General features: G+C 41.3%; 1 protein-coding gene across 2 annotated transcripts in view; it reads left to right on the forward strand.

Moving 5' to 3' along the window:
- Positions 1 to 17,947, forward strand: part of LOC121654936 (hexokinase-2-like) — a 51,382-nt gene that overhangs the window by 17,617 nt on the left and 15,818 nt on the right. The window contains exons 8-12 of one of the 2 annotated variants that reach the window (XM_042009311.1): positions 4,164 to 4,347; positions 4,666 to 4,821; positions 4,901 to 5,134; positions 6,426 to 6,566; positions 11,607 to 11,613. In XM_042009311.1, the coding sequence (XP_041865245.1) occupies positions 4,164 to 4,347; positions 4,666 to 4,821; positions 4,901 to 5,134; positions 6,426 to 6,566; positions 11,607 to 11,613 (722 nt within the window). Of the gene's footprint in view, positions 1 to 4,163; positions 4,348 to 4,665; positions 4,822 to 4,900; positions 5,135 to 6,425; positions 6,567 to 11,606; positions 11,614 to 13,984; positions 14,117 to 16,466; positions 16,575 to 17,947 lie in introns of those variants that run through there. The other variant, XM_042009310.1, reaches the window with a different exon arrangement.

Below are 17,947 nucleotides of genomic sequence, written 5' to 3' on the forward strand. Positions count from 1 at the left end.
GCGGTCTATGGCAACATAATGGATGGATGGCCTCAAGGTTACGACAGGTATGGAGATTTAATAAAACAGGGGTGGAAGAAGCAGTAAAAGAAATTATGCGAAGTGTTACAAAGCAATGTAAGAAGCATTCAGGAGCGTTAAAAACCGTGCAACCTCCTGTTACCCAAGCACACCGTGCATTGTCACCTCCATGCCTAAATGCACTTCCCCTAAACACTGCCACCAATGGTTGAGGGGAATATAGGTCACCTGTGCCATTCCAAACATAAACAAACACCACCACCTGAATCAAACAAGGAATAAAAAATGGTTCCTACACAGGATTTATGCCTTATGGACTCAAACAGTTATAAAATTTGCAGAAAGAGATGCAAAATGGCTGAACAGAAACAAAACATATCTAAAAAAACAGAACATTACTGTAAAGACACCTAAAATAGCCCAGAGTCATAAGATGGTAGCCATAATGAATGCATGAGATGAAAAAAAAGATGCAAAACAGTGAGACAAAACACAAAAAATGACCATAAATGGTTGCAAAATAGCCATAAAAAGAAAAGTACCAGAGAAAGACACAATATAGCCACAAACATGCACAAATTACCAGATTCACATATACATATCATGGTTGTAATTCCAACATCTACAACATAAGAATAAGAATAAGAATAAGAATAAGGAAACCTTTATTAGTCCCTCAGTGGGGAAATTGCACAGGTGAAGATACACACACGCAAATGTGTAGATGGTCTAACAGGGTGATTATGTACAGTATATAAATACGGACATAAACATGTATATAAAGACAGTTTCCATGTGTTCATTGTAAAGTGTGACAACAGCAGGGAGGACAGACCTGCGGTATCGCTCCTTCCCACAGCGAGGATGGATCAGTTTGTCCCTGAAGCTTCTTCCTTTCCATCTCTGTGATGCTGCTGCTCCAGCAGACCACACCGTGCAGGATGGCTGATGCCACCACAGAGTCATAGAAGGTCCTAAGGAGTCCCCCTTCACTCCAAAAGACCAAAGTCTCCTCAGAAGATAAAACCTGCTATGACTCTTCCTGTACATTATGTCCATGTTGTGAGTCCAGTCCAGTTTATTGTTTAGGTCAAAACCCAGGTTCTTACAGTATAAGAGCCCACTCTTTCAATGTCCCTTCCCTGGATGTTCACCAGTAAGGGGATAGCAGACCGGCATCTGTGAAAATCCACCACCATCTCCTTGGTTTTCCCCACATTGATCAGGAGGTGGTTTTGCTGACACCAGTCCACAAAGTTCTGCATCAGTCCTCTGGACTCCACGTTGTGGTCCCCAGTGATCAGTCCGACAATCTGAGTCATCTGAGAACTTCTGCAGAACACAGCTGTCCATGTTGCCTGCTCCTATTTATTATTATTATTACTATTATTATTATTATTATTGAATCCCTTTTAAATTGAACTTTCCAGTGTTTTCCATTGAATTATTTCCTTTTAATTATTGGGATCCTCCACACCGGGGACTATGCCTGCTCAGTCTGCTGGTTTGCTGCTGTGGTGTTGGTGCCGTCCTGCACTGCATCATAAAGGTTGTGGTGTGGCACCCAGGAGCATCAGCTGGATGATGTTGAAGTCACTAGAGAAATCAAAAACCATGATTCTCACAGTGCTGCCAGGCCTCTCCAGGTGAGCCAGAGCATGGTGTAGCAGGAAAATAACCATGTCTTCCATTTTGATGCCAGGCCGGTATGCAAACTGCAGTGGATCCATGGAGGGTCCCATCGTGGAGCTGAGGTGTTCCAGGATCAGTCTCTCCAGTCTCTTCATCAGATGGGACGTGAGAGCCACTGGCCTGTAGTTTTCTGGCACGAGATGCCTTTGGCACTGGTACCACACAGGAGGTCTTCCAGAGCTGTGGTACCACCTTCAGTTTGAGCTCAGGTTGAAGACCTGCTCCATAACTCCACACAGTTTATCTGTGCAGGACTTAAGGAGCCTGGAGGTGATGTTGTCTGGTCCAGCAGCTTTTTTTTTCCTTGATCCTCCTCAGCTCCTTTTTCATCTGGGCTGCTGTAAAAGAGAGGGGTGGGCAGAGGGACTCTGTGCTGGGGTTGGCTGAGTCCAACGAGATGTGGAATACTTTGATGGCAGAATAAGCCAGAGGTGTGAAGGGTTGTGGGGGGTAGTCCAGGTGTCAAGGTGTTTAAATGCAGCTGTGTGGGGGGAGGAATGGGTGCTTGATCAAATCTATTGAAATGCAGGTTCAGGTCTTGACCCAATTCAGGTCCCCCTCAGCCTGTGAGTGGGGCATTTTGAAGCCTGAAATAGTTTTCAGACGTCTCTACACACCACTGATGTTCTGCTGCTGCAGCTGCTCCTCCATCTTCCTCTTGTAACTGGCCTTCCCCTCTCAGATCTTTCTTCTCAGCTCCTTCTGTACAGTCCTCAGCTCCTCCTTGTTCCCTGATCTGAAAGCTCTCTTCTCCTCCTTCAGGAGAGCTTTAATATCAGGGGTTATTAGCTAAATAGTGCACCGCCCTGGAGGGAACAGTGTTCTCAAAACAAAAGTTTATGTATTCTGTGATGCAGTCTATGATGGCATTAATGTCCTCCCCATGTGGGTCACAGAGCTCCGTCCACACAGTGGTGTTAAAGCAGTCCCTAAGAGCCTTCTCGGTCTCAGCTGTCCACCATCTCACTGTACGTAGGACCACAGCATGTCTGTGAACAGGTTTATACACAGGCTGGAGATGTATAATATGGTAATCAGCTCTCCCTAGTGGAGGGAGGGGGGATGCAGAATATGCCTCCTTGGTGTTGGCATAAAACAAGTCCAGTATTTTATTCTCTCTGGTGGGACAGGTGATGTACTGTGTGTATGTTGGCAGAACAGATGATGGAGAGGCATGATTGAAGTCCCCAGAGATCAGGAAAAAGGCCTGTGGGTGCTGTCTGCAGCCTGATGGTGACCGCAAACAGGGTGTCAGAGGCTATGTCTGCATTAGAAGGGGGCTCCCGTGGCAGATAATATGGTCTCATGCTAACCGATAACAGTTCAATGTCTCTGCTGCACAGCTGCTGTTTTATGGTAAGAAGGCATAACATGGTAACAGTGCAGTGTCCCGGTTTACAGCATCTCACATTCACAAACACAGCTAGTCAGAGTGCGAACCATACCGTGGGCTTAGGGGGAGCCGCTTTTTTGCATTTCCTATCTTTTTTCGGCAAGTAAGAACATGATGCCAGCTGATATTACAGCTTGCCCCACAGAACATAAGCGTACCAATACATAATGGTTTACAACTCTTATGCAACAATAATACATAACAGGTGCAAATGTCCCTTGCAAAAACAATTTTTACCACTACTTTTGCGAAGATCAACTTACATAGTTAATATTCCCCACATATCACACACGTACACAGCGATGCTTGCCATACACAATATAATGAGCAATGATAGTTTCCCATATTGTAAATAGTTAAAGCAGGTCTTACCTTACCTTTTACGCAGTTACTTCTTTTATTTTGTATTTAACGTAGATCTACAGGAAGTTTAACTTGGAGCGCCGCCACGCTTCAGTGGTCACAATAATTATAGCATCCATAGTCATACTTTAGGCTACAGTGAATTTGTGAGCAATCAGCATACATTTTATTGTCAGTATTATATAGCTCCCCCAACATTTCATAAATCCCTGTTTCTAGGGGAGCTCATGTTTCATTAAGGGGAGCTATAGCTCCCCCAGCTCCCCTGTGGTTCGCACCCTGCAGCTAGTCCCCCTCCTGTCCTCTTACCGCTGTTCTCCATTCTGTCCGCCCGGAAGTGTTCCAGTAAAAACCATAGAATCAGGAATAAGCAGAGTCAGCCAGGTCTCCATAAACAGAAGGATGCTACTCTCTCTGTACTCCCGCTGATGTCCTATGAGCACCGCCAGCTTGTCCATGTTGTTGGGAAGAGATCTTACGTTTCCCATGCTTCAGTTACAGCAGTGACTTCTGAAACACAACAAAAAGACCCAAAATAACCACAAACTCATGCAAAATGGCCACAAAGGGGCACAAAAAGGTCACAGAAAGTGTTTGAAAAGATTTAAAATGACCAAAAAAAAAAAAAAAAAAAAAAAAAACATTTTGTGCTTTCATTCATTAATTTAATGTCCTTGATGCTCCTCCTCTGCAGGGACGGGAACTAACGCCTGCTACATGGAGGAGATGAAGAACGTGACGCGTGTGGAGGGCGAGGACGGGCGGATGTGTATAAACACGGAGTGGGGTGGCTTTGGAGACGATGGCTCCCTCAAAGACATCCTGACAGAGTTTGATGAGGTGGTGGACAAGACGTCCATCAACCCTGGTGTCCACACGTAAGTGATGACACAGTCAGGCAGAACGTGCTTTTTAGAGCCGCTTTGATTAATTTAATATCGCAAACTGATAATTTTTAATATTAAAGCCAACTTCTTCATTTATCAGTTTGATAGCTGCTGCTAACTGAATTTTGGATTGTTAAGAAGTAAATTAAAAAGCAGTGCAGGAATTATCCAACCCGAGTATCTTAAATTTTATCATAGAGATTTTCTATACTTAAAAATGTGTGGAAGGACTCTTGTTTCAAAGCTAAAATCAGCAGCAGGTCTGTACCATATTTATGTTTAGTCCCAATCATCTGTGACATCTTGTAGATTTGAGAAGATGATCAGCGGCATGTATTTGGGGGAAATCGTTCGGCTGGTGCTGGTGAGACTGACTGAGGACAAGCTGCTGTTTAAAGGAAAAGCATCGGAGGCGTTGCTAACTCCAGGAAAATTTGAGACAAAGTTCATCTCTGAGATCGAGGAGTGAGTGACCCTGTCTTTTGTTTAATAGTGTCTGTGTGCTTTTTAATAACTCATCCTTGATTTTCTGTGTGTGTCTCAGGGAGGACACTGGTCTGGAAACTGCTAAGAAGATTCTCACCGAGTTGGATCTGGACTGGGATTCAGTTGATGCACGCGTGGTGCGTCTGGTCTGTGATACGGTTTCTTCACGTTCTGCCCGCCTCTGCGCTGCTGCCCTGGCAACCATTGCCAACCGTATCCGTGTCAACCGTGGGCTGGACCATCTGGAGACCACAGTGGGGGTGGATGGGACTGTATACAGAAAGCATCCCAAGTAAGAGTAAAAAACACCAGGAAAATTAAAATAAATCTATATGGGTATAAGATTAAAATGTCAAGTAAAACACCAGTTTACTGTTTTAAAAAATGTGTGTGAGGAGGGGAAAACTACATTGGTCAGTGGCAACATCCACTAACCAAGGAAGTGGTTTTTCCTATTGTGATTTCACAAAGGGAGCGATCTCAGACTTGCCTGTTTGAGCACACGTTCGCTAAAAAGTGGGGCAAGCAAGTGAGAGAGGAGACAGAATTTTCTCATTTTTGGGCCTCATACACAGGCTATGAGGACACATATGACTGTTAGAAAACCTTTAGAAAGTGAATTTTGCATAATATGGGACCTTTAAAAATACTCTCCAGTGTTTGATATTCAGTCCTGGTACAACACATTTCCACACTTCAATGACCATAAAAACTACTTTAAAAGAGAAAAGATTACTGCATGCTTAACTCTTAGCCCATGGATGCTAGTAGTTAGCCTTGGTATGCTACTGATCATCTTAGAGATAATCTAGCTAGTGGTTCATCCATAAATGCTAGTAGCTAGCCTTGCAATGATAGAGATTATTATGGGAATGCTAAAGGCTAGTTGGGGAAGCTAGTAGCTACCTTTGAGATGATGTCATCTCAGGTGCGAGGGTTTTCTGTCAAAGTTCAGCTATGGGTCAAGAAGTCAAAAAGTTTTACAGCCTCTGGGCCTGCATGACCATGATTTAAAATTTTGCATCGGGCTTCATGCAGTGCAGCTTAGCATCACACACACAAAGGAGTGGATGATATAATGAGTGCCAGCTCTGTAAGAGAATGATCCAAAGATGGTCATCAGTGATAAAAAAAAGAGGACTCTACATCTTGGGGATGTCTTTTTTCCAGGAAGAGCTAAAAGAGAGAGTTCTTTGTCTTGGTGTCTTTTATCACACAGGGCTTCTTCAAGGAGAAGGTTTTATTCCAGTTTGGAGATTTTCACTACTACATATACCCAGTACAGCTCAGTATATTTATTCACAAACACAATAGGATAAAAAAAAAGATTGCCATGCAAAATTACGGCTTTTCTGCTCAGGGTGTTCCAAAATACTACACTTAAAGGAAGAGAAGTGAACTAACATCATCTACTGACCAGACATTGGCTAAAAACCAGGAATCGTCATGTACTCCTAATTCGGATATTTACAGAGCATAATGTGTTGTCTTTAGTTTGAAATGTGTCACTTCTGTAAGATGGGGCTGCTGCCTCGTTGGACCTGTCACCACCTTCCTCTTATGTTTTCTCTTCCTCCTTCCAGTTTCAGTGATGAGCTCCAGGCCATGATGCGCCTCCTCGCCCCAAAGTGTGACGTCACCTTCCTTGTGTCGGAAGATGGCAGTGGGAAAGGCGCGGCCATGGTAACTGCTGTAGCACAGAGGCTGGCGCTTCAGTCCCGGCTGTTAGAGGACAGTGATGGTGAGGATGAGGAAAAAGAGGAAGATCAGGATAAATAAGAGACAACACACAACAGATTTTTCACACAAGTCTGACAGTTTACATAAAGGTGTTCATATTTAAAAAGATGTGAATGTTTTAATACAAGTTTTGACTTGATTTTTTTTTTTATTTTTTATAAAAGAATATGTTTTGCACCCAATTCAGAATAATACACATTGGTGCGTAAACAGGAGCTCAATTCAACTTTATTATATGTTGCTGTGCAGCTTGTGAGATTTTCCCAGGACTCAATAAAACCGTACTGGAACCTACAGTGGAAAAATAAATCATTATTTATTGTTGATTCTGTTTATCATGTTGTAAAAGGTCTGCTCTCCACAACTACACCTGACAATAAGCTAAACATCTTGCAGCCAGTTGAACTGCAGCAGTGTGGGGCCCTTTAGATTTATTTTAAATCTAAGGGCTCCACAATCTATGCAACATCTGTAAACATCTGTAAACCTTTCTGAGAATGCACAGCATCGTGATTTTGTCTACTGTCACTGTGTTGGCTGTTGTTTGAAACTGAGGTCTGAACTCGGAGGAAAACTCTGAACTCTGCTCTGCCCTCTGAGGGATTTACTGTATGAAGGCAGTGGCATTTGACACAAACTCGCCTATTTACATGCATAAAGGGAGAATAAATGGGCTTTTGTCTGTTTCTGATCCTTGAAGGGTTTCGGCTGCAATTGCATGATTACATCTGTCATAACACACAATTCATTACATATATTTTGCACAAACTTACACACACATACACTCACTAACACACTTGTCTAGTATACAATTAGCCAGCTTAGAGTAGCCTGCAGTCATAGCAGCTGTGCAGCTCAAATGGAACCAGTTCTTCTGGTTTTTATTTTCCTTCTCAACAAAATCAATAATATGACACAAAAACAATGATTTAATATCTGAAGACCCTAGCTTTATAAAACATACTGTTTCCTTTTAGATAATCTGGTAATGACTGATCAAATATTGCTGGATTTATTCTTCATCAGTCTGGTTCAGATCAGCTCTGCAGGATGGGTTCTTGTCATGGAGGGTTTATTTTAGGATTCGCTCTGTAAATCAGAGCTCAGACTGACATCTGGGATCTTTGCTGGTCATGTCATTGAGTTGATCTGTGTTTCCTGAAGAAAAGTCTAGAATGCTCTTTGTTCTGCATCATCATTCTGAGAAATGAGCTCATCTTTTATCAAACCTCCTTTTGATTGATGAAATGAGAAAATGACCTTAATGTCAGAGTCCACTTGAACATTTCCTGCAGAGGTGATACATACCATCCCTGGTCCTCCACCTGATATAAATCCCAGATCATCATTGACCCACTTTTCCTCACACTCATCTCTCTGTTTCATTGGACCACAACCAAACCAAAGTTGCAGCATCATCATCTCATTGAACAATTGATTTATGGTTCATCTCTGAAAATCTGTTTCATCCAATCATCCACAATCTGTGACTGCTTACCTTCAGCTTTACAGTAACCTGGGGCCTCATGCATAAAGTACAAAAACCAGTGTACACAAATTAAAGTCAACTTTTGGGATTTATAAAAACCAAACTTGGTGGGAGAATGTTCTTACCTCCACGTAAACTCTGACCATGGCATACGCACAAAATCTGGGAAAATGGGAAACTTCGACACCAACGGTACAGAATAAAATCAAGGAAATGATGAGGTGGAGAGCCTGCTGCCAACATGTACCAGTCAGTAAAAGAAAATGTGAGAAGTAAGCTGTGGTCATTTATTCTGAGATCCAGCAGATTGGGACAGACTGGAGCGTCTAGAAGTGATGCAACACTTATGAAACACACAAGAGGTGGATTTAATTTTTTTAATTAATTTATTTATTCATTCATTCATTCATTCATACACAATGCTTTTTATTGTTGTCCTAATTTCAAGTGACACAGACAGTAGAGACGTCTGCCTAGTTAATAGCAGATGGTGTCCCCCTGCACCTGCAGGACTTCCTCTGAGGACATGGCTGTTGCAGTGCTGTGTGGAGTCTCTAGCCTCACCTGCTCCAGCCACAGCTGCAGCACCGCCCACCCAGTTGGAACACCCAGGAACTATAAAGAAATATTATTTAACACTAAATAAACTGTTACCAATCTCAGCTGTATCTGTACATATTTATTTTATACATTAAAACAAAAGACTACATTACCATCATTTAGCAGACGCTTTTCTCCAAAATGATGTACTGTGTGCTGTAGCGTCTTGCCTAAGGCTCCAACTGGAAGGTGTTACTGTTTACCCCTGGGGGATTCGAACTGAGATATCTGGCCGCATGTTCTGATGCCTCTGGCGTGTTTTGCCTTCTGACACTGCAATGACAGCATCTGCCACCTGCTGCCACCATTCTGCCTTTCTGACACAAGACTGACCATGCCGTCTCCAACAAATAAAACCTTTTCTAGTTTTTCGATGTGGTCCATCAGGATCTCAGTCTCACGTTCCGAAAAAATCCGCTTTTTCCCTCTTTTTCCCTCCCGAGCCATCATGGAAATGATGTGTTGTATATTTATTATAGGTGTTCAGCTGGCCATTTATAGCCACCATGTGGGCGGGGCAAGGCGCTCCCTCACTTGCACCTACTTTAGAGTGGATTCTGATTTATAAAAGGAAACAGGCGTAGGATGTGGGTGCGCACACTTTTATAAATCTGAAAGATTTTGTGCGCTGCATTTCCTGCTTTCCCTGCGGATGCTGCCTGTAGTTTGCTTTGCTATGCAGTTTTATAAATGAGATCCCTGAGCTTGTTTTGCCCCAGAGTATCAATACTTTGGGGTTGATACTTTGATATCTTCCAGTCAAAATATTGGATTTGATACAATTCACTGGGCCAATTTAAAGATGCTATTTATTTTCAAATCTGAGAGTTTTAGACAATAAAATGATTTATGAAACCCAGCCATGGTATATTCCTTCTGTCTTGCATGTCACATGATCATAGTAAATGGGAGTCCGATATGAAAGCTTCTCACCATGTGTGATTTGGGTGCTGCTCCACACGCAGGCTTCGTTCTGGATATCAGTGATGCCCGAACGGAGTCCCTCCGCCGTCCCCTGACGGTTAAGGCTGACCCAGGGGCTGCAGTATCCTTCAGGATGAGCAATCACGGGTTGTGGTCCTCCGGTCATGTCCGGCTCGACAACGCCAGATTGTAGTGGAATTTTATTATCAAAGATCACACACTAAGTGAGAATCAAACAAAGTATTTTTTATTAAGAGCTGATCAGCAATGGGAGTCACACAGTCAAACAGCTTTGGCTGAGTGAGTCCGCAGAGATACACACAGGCTTGGTTAATATAGACTCGCATGGCATGATATCATTCAAGGTCGTTGAAGCAGATTCTCAGTACACTGTCTTTAAACCCTGCACAGCCTGGTACAAGGTTTTCTAAAGAATGTTATCAGTGGTGTGAGAGGAAAAGGAGAGCTCACTAAATATTATCTGGGTACATGTTGTTCTCCTATTCAGTAAAACAAAAGTCAAGGTTTTAATAATACAAAGTGTAGACTACAGAATATAAGGGTTATGTGTATAAAATTTTCCATTACAATCCACCCCTTTGATTAAAATGCAACATATTAATCACACATAAAGAAAAAGGAAAATTTACTCAAACAACTCCAAATCACCAGCATCATCATGTGGAGATGTATCCTCTTGAACATAATGATGAACATGGAAACTGAACTTTCTGTTAATGAAAACTGTCTGAGAGGGTGTGGCATGTGGCACCAGTCCACAAACATAGCAGCTGTCATTTATCAGGGTTATGGGCTGACATGTTTGCAACCTGCCACCAAAGATTATCAGTGTGGTCATGATGATCAAGGGTATGGTCATCTTGGCGGTGCCTCCTTAAGGAGGGTGTGTCTGTCCCCTGCAGTCGTCTGGCGGGTTGGGATGGAGCTGGGGTGCGTTGTGTTGGGCGAGGACCAGTTGGATCCAGGTACCAGAAGAGGAGTGTGAAGAGGAGTGTGATGAGAAGGATGGTGCACTTCATGTTGCCACGTGGAGGGTAGACTACCTCACACGGGGCTGACCTCAGGGATTATTTTTAATGCAGAGCTAACAATGACCTAAAAGTAATTTTATCTGCCTCAACATTTAAGGTTGTCTTTGTTTTACTGAAAGTAATTTGCATACAGTTAGGTGTGATGACAGTTAAAACAGGAGCTCCTTTAATTTAATTTAAATTTCATTTATACAGCTGCATTTTCTTTAGGTCTTAGGAAGTTCCCTCTAAGCAATTTATTTATTGATTCATCTGTTTTCAGACAGATTTCAGATTCTTAGTTTGCTTGACTGAAAAATAAATCTATTATGCCTTCAGATTGTATCTTTAAAAGCTGTTTCAGATTCAGGTCTTGTTCAATATAAATTATAGATAACAGTACCAAGAGTATTAAAACCTTAACTTAAGCCATTTGTGAAAAAAATTAAAATAAGTAGGAACCAGAGACACATGAACAGTTTTGGTGCAAATCACGCACACACTTAAAGTTCTCAGGAAATCAGGGGGTTTGCGGTTTGCATCACCGCACAGAACCAAGCAGGGAAACTGCCGTTCGGTATTTACATAAATGCACATAAGGATCAGTATGTTGGCATTTCCACCTCTGGCAGGAAGGTTTTACTCACTCTCACTGCTTCAGCTGTAGGAATGAGAGAGAAACCATCTTATCAGATCCTGGGTCAGCGGTTAGACGGGGAAACTCTGGAGAAAATATAAATTCAGGTGTCACTGAGTCACCGTTAGGATGCATCTGAAGGGATCAAATAAAGAAAACATTATTTTCATCTCGTTTTACTCATTTCTCTTTCAGTTAAAAACAATGAGCCGATCAGTGTTGGATAACTGAGGAAAGGTTGTTGCCACCAGCTCGCTAAACATGTTCTGTTCTTTCTAAATCATGAAAACAAAACAAGACAGGGTTAGTAGCTCATCATGTCATGTTGTCATGTCGTCAGTAGCAAGCAGGTACTTCATTGCAGTGAGCGTGAGTGTTTGTTCGTGTAAATATGTGTGTACATGTATGTGTATCTTGTTCCAGCTGTGAACTCGTCTTATGTGTATGAAATGTCTAGAAATGAAGTTTTCTTCTGTTTACTCTTTAGCACTTTCTTTCCATAAAAAGATGTAGATCTGTTTAACTTCAATATAGGGTTTTGAATCAAATCATTAATTGTTTGTGGTATGAAATCAGAACAATCTCACCATCATTGTGTTAACTGGTCGCGTGACTGTTTCCCTCTCCGAGTCAGCTCTGCCGTGGATCAGTCAGATGGCAAACCGCCTTTTGATTTTATGGCCAATAACCCTTTTCACCACATGGATGTTCTCTCTCTGGTCAGTAGAGCCAGATGGTTTTCCAACCTCGGGCCCCCAGCACCCACCTCTCTGTTCGCCCCTCAGAGCCCAGCGGCCACGCCACCTTGGAGCTGGTTGAAGAGCTCTTGTTCTGGTTTGTCCTCTGAATAAACACATGATCAGGAGCGTTGTGGAGGATGGTGTTCTACCATCCAAAGGCAGATGTTTTCACGTCCATCAAACATCTGGTTTCAGTCACTTTGAGACTAGAAGCAGAGGAACTCTCTGGTGGTAAATGCTGGAGTATCGTCTTTGTTTCTTGAATCATATAGAGCATCAGGTGGAGCTGGTAGGGGTGGGCATCAGTATCAGTTCGTAGGACATGGTGGTGATAGAATGTTTTTTATTTTTGTATCTATCAGTGGGTCTCTGCTGACTTTTATCCTGGCGGAAGAACTGAGTCGGGTCAGGTGTGCAGCCTGTGAGCTTCAGGAGAGGGTGTCTCCGACAGAGACGGGGATGGAGGGAGGAAGAAAAGAAGAAAAAGGAAAACAGGGTTAATATTTATCCTATATACTGTATGTATGTGTCTGAGGAAAGTTGCAAGTGTTTTCTCTCAGAGATTTGATTGTGCTAAAAATAAATTCCCCATGTATGTGTGTGTACAAGCAAAAAGCATTCTTCATTGCAAGCAGAGTGTTGTTCAGATTTGACAGATCTCATTTCCTTTAAGGTAAAAATTGTTCACGTTTGACAAGTTTAAAAGAATATATATATATATACTGTGAGCTTGTGTGTGTGTTGGTATGTATGTGTGTGTCCAATTGTTGACCAACCAGGTCAGTTAAATTTGCAGAAAAAAGAAATGACTGATATTCAGTCATTTTTAAACACAAATTAAGAAGAAAGAATCCAGTAAAATCAAAGCATTGTGATGAAGGTGTCCATAAGAAAGGAATGAAATTCTTATGAAAATATTTTATAAATGCAAATACAAGTCAGCTGAGACTCCTATTTTTCTTTCCAAACAGACAACCAGCTTTTACAACCCGAAAGTGTCCTTGTGTGTATTAAGTATTCTGGAGCAGAGCAAAACATTTCCTCAGCCTGATCAGATCATTTGACATTATCTGGATCTTTTCCAGGCGTAAATTTTAGCATCTCCTTCTAATTTAGTTTTTACTGTTAAAAGTACCCATTTTATTTCTTCATGAGATTTCTCATATCCTACTTAAACTGTTAGACAGAGCTTCGTTATTACCAGCAAGGTGTCCTCTCTCTCCGCTGCTTCGGAATGTGAGAGAATCTCCAGCCACACACACACTCACACACTCTCTGCTTTGACCCCTTTTTTGTTATCTTATTTGGTTTCATTATTCTTTCCTTTTATGCTTCAATAATTCACTTATTTTATTTATTATATATTTCTTTCTTTTTTATTTATTTTATACGGTGCACCTATTTGACTTATTTATGTATTTATTGTATTACTTATATTTATGCACTTTGTTACATATTAGGGGGTCCCATTCACCTTCCTTCTCCTTACCAGCTGTGTTTCCCATTTTGCAACTAGGACATCTCCTGCTGGTTTTTTCTCACTTCGAGTAGTCCACACTCAGGCACAAAAATTACTAAAAAGCCTCTTATTTCCACCGAAGTTTTTACTTCAGTGCCGGACTAACCTACCCTACCTCAGTAGAATAGTGACTTACCCTGCTTTCGCAGAATAGTGACCTACCTTGTCTTCACAAGATAGTGGGATTCCTACCCTATTTTCATAAGATAGTGAGAAAAGGGTGGTAAATGGGAGTCCGATATGAAAGCACCGCACTCAAACAACTCCAAATCACCAGCATCATCATGTGGAGATGTATCCTCTTGAACATAATGATGAACATGGAAACTGAACTTTCTGTTAATGAAAACTGTCTGAGAGGGTGTGGCATGTGGCACCAGTCCACAAACATAGCAGCTGTCATTTATCAGTGTTATGGGCTGACATGTTTGCAACCTGCCACCAAAGATTATCAGTGTGGTCATGATGATCAAGGGTATGGTCATCTTGGCGGTGCCTCCTTAAGGAGGGTGCTTCTGTCCCCTGCAGTCGTCTGGTGGGTTGGGACGGAGCTGGGGTGCTTTGTGTTGGGCGAGGACCAGTTGGAGGTTACAGGTGAGTTTCAGGATAAACTTGTTATGCTAGATTAAGCTGAAGGTATGTAAAGGATAAACTTCACCTTAAATGAAAGTTTCATTTTGCGCCTCCCATCCGGTACTGAGAGTATGCGTGTGAGAATTTACAATACGTGTTGAAGGTGTTTATGGGTGGAGGTGGATCTCAGTGATGAGTAGTCTCCAGTAACCCCAGCCTCAGCTCAGGTGCTCCTTTCCTGTAATAGAGGCTGCTGTCATCTGCAGGATGTCACTCATTTCACAACCTTAAGGGAATTTTCAGAGTTTCATGACTAGAACTTAAGGGTTTAAAATAATAATAATAAAAATATCTAAAACCTGAAAAGTCCCCTTAATCCTTTCTACACCTGATTTAATTATAGAAGAGTTAAATTAAATCCAGTAGTTTCCTTTGCTAGACAGTATTTTTTTTATGAATTACAGTTAAATGAAAACAATTATTCTGAATCTGACTAAACTGGATTTTACATCATTCTTTTTAACCTTCCAGGATTACTGTAACTGGATTAAACTGAGCGAGATTTTATCTTTAAAATTGCCTTGAGATGACTTGGACACATCATTGCCTGCAGATTTTTTGGTAGTTTAATAAACTGCTCAAAGCTAACTCTGATACTTTTAATGGCACAGAATTACTTTAATGTAAAAGGAAAAATAATATATGAGTCAGTAAAAAGGAAATGTCTGATTTCTATAAAGTTGACAATTTTTTTTAAGTAGAACGTTTAATTTGTTAAATTCTTTAACCATCGTCTAACATGAACAAATAACAGTCTTCAATGAAAAGTTTTATTCTATTTAGAAAATATAAACAAACCTAGGGACAAGCAAAAGAGAATAAAAAGAAACCTGGTTGTAGAAGATTCTCCAATCAGCAAATTAACAGGTGAGGGTGCCAAGATTAGGTATAAAAGCAGCATCCACCAAAGGCTTAGTTTTTCCCACTTTGGTTGAAACTTCATCAGAGAATCATCAAGAAATTTTTCTGTGACAGACAGTAAAGAACCTTGGTCTTTCAGCATCTACAGAGCAGAATGTTGGGAAAGATACAGGACGTCTTAGGAAATTTCAGTGTAGAAAGGAGAAGCCGTCATAATCAATACAAACAGATGGACTCAGGAGGACCAAGAGAACCATTTTCACTCAACACAATCCACCACTGGATCCAGAACCAGAATCGGAAACTGGATTACACATGGAGGAAGAGATAATCAGAACTTTGTGCAGAAGTACAACTGAGTTTTCTGGACACCGGTTCATCTCAGGTGAACAGAAAGAAAGTGGACCTGATGATGACCTGTGGACGGATGGGTCCACATTTCAGCTGCTTTTGGTTAAAAACTAACATCTGAATCTATGTTCCAAACAAGAAAGATCATGATCACAACATTTTTCTGGTAACAGAGGACATCAGTGTCCATGGAGGACGACATCTGTGTGATGCAGAGCTGGATGTTGGGGTTTCGGGGAAACATATGCTACCATCGAGGTGACGTCTAGTGAAAATGGAGCATCAGGAAGATGAGAATTCAACTAAAACAGACTGTTGAGCAGCTGGAAACTTGGATTCAGCAGGAAAGGACACAGATTTGTCTGGATAACTCAGGTCCCAAAAGTTCAGGACTTTTTAACCTAACCTGTTCAACATGTTTCTGTTCCAAACCAAACAAAAACTCTCTCTAAAAATCATCAAGTGTTTGAAAACTTATGTCATTAAGAATCTTCAGGATCAATATATCCTAGTGGAGCCAGAAAATGTTTATAGCCACTAAACTGTATAAATAATCCTTGAGATTGGAGCTGAACTTGTGGAAGATTTTATGATGTTGCATCCTGGAAACAGCCATTAAGCATCCTCGGTTTTAAGTAGCATCTTATATCCAAACCAAGAGCAATGCATTGGTGAAAATCATCATGTGATGAAGCTACTGGGGGTGACAAAAGACAAATGTAGATTAAGTGCAGTCAGGTAGATGTTGACAGAAGCCTCACTTCTGGTGGATAAAGTTAAACAGATTCATCCATAAGATAGATAGATAGATAGATAGATAGATAGATAGATAGATAGATAGATAGATAGATAGATAGATAGATAGATAGATAGATAGATAGATAGATAGATAGATAGATAGATAGACAGACAGATGAACAAATAAATAAATAAATAAAAGAGTAGAAATTTCATGCTAGCCCATAAGTAGGATTGTCTGTATCAAACCAAACGTTGCCATTAGCTTGTGTGGCTAACAGCAACAACACTCATTACCATTAGAGGAAGACAACTTCACCTTTTACTTAACCTGTACTGAACTTTCACTTTCTCTCCCTAGATGAGCAACGCTGAGACAAACAGTGAGAGCTTCGTTGAGATGGCCAGAATGAATGATGATACTGCGACCCTGCGCCTGGACGGCATCCCTGCAGACACGCTCAGTAAGGTACGCATCACCTGAGAAGGAAATCTGAATGTAGTGGCTGTGCTAACAATGCTAACATGCATTTTTTGCTTTAGCATGCTAGCATTCTAATGTCTGTCCCTGTAGTTTGGAAGAACCAATATTTCATACCAGTTTTACGGTATTGTGTCTAGGGCTGTCAATTGATTAAAAAAAAATTAACTAATTAATCTCACAATTTTCTGTTATTAATCGCGATTAATCATGATTACATATTGTTGCATTTTTTTAATTAAAAACAGAAGACTGCAAACAAAAATAATTATGTTCATGCAGAATTAACACAAAAAATGTGCAATTGAATTCAAAGTCTGTTTTTAATATTATTCTGTAAACTTGAACAGCTTATCTCCTGTGACGTAACAATCACTCGTCATCAGTGACTAATAGTCTTCTTCCTTGTATATGCTGATAGAAATAATAATGCTCCCAGGCCTAAAGGGTAAAGTGCAGGAATAAAAAACTACAATACAAACTGAAAATAACTGTAATTTATAAATGAGATTAACTACAGTATGTGTCCCATAATCATGCTCTTCTTTAAATAAAAAAAAGGCAATGCAAACATAATAGAACATGGAGAAGTGTTGCTGAAAGTGCAGAATGTTGAACATTTTTCACTAGTGATATCCCTTCCTTACACTTACATGCCGGCTATTGCTTCTTTACTCGGAGCCAGTTACTGAGGCAGACCAATCTGTTAACATTATCAGGGGACAAGGAAACTCGCTTCTTTTGAATGACATGGCCTGAGAGTGAGAACAACCGCTCACAAGGCACTGTAGTTGCAGGGGTTGACAAATACTTGCATGCAACAGACGCCAGTCTGGGATGTGCTCCTTCCCTCTTTAACCACCATTGTAGTGGACAACCTCCCATCTCCATTTTGGGCTCTGCTTTATAGCGATCCAGACAATGCTCGACAGACTCCTCCTCTTCCTCGGTATCTGTATCTGAAGAACCCAGCAAGCTGATGGACATCCATATTACGAGCGCTGTCGGGGCCAAGGGTAGTCAACTTCTCCTTGATGTTCCATTCATTCGCAACTTCTAAAAAATGGTCAGCACAAGCCTCAGCATAGTGTCGTTCTTCAGTTTTTCCTAACAGTTAGAGCAACAGATTGCAGAGTCCAGTTGTTATCAATAAAATGTGCTGTAAGGCCCAGGTAATTATCGTTGTTCACTGAAGTCCAGTGGTCTCCTGTTAGAGCGATATCACTCGCTTGCACAAACATGATGGTCCACCGTGCCGTCTCGTCCTCATACAAAGTGTGCAGTTTCAACGTGATTGTTCCTCTGGAGGGTGGATTATAAGAGCTATCTCCAGATGCAGCGCGAATGACTTCTGTCAGACT

This window comes from Melanotaenia boesemani, chromosome 15 (genome assembly GCF_017639745.1).
Source record: "Melanotaenia boesemani isolate fMelBoe1 chromosome 15, fMelBoe1.pri, whole genome shotgun sequence".
In the NCBI taxonomy this organism is placed as follows: Eukaryota; Metazoa; Chordata; class Actinopteri; order Atheriniformes; family Melanotaeniidae; genus Melanotaenia; species Melanotaenia boesemani.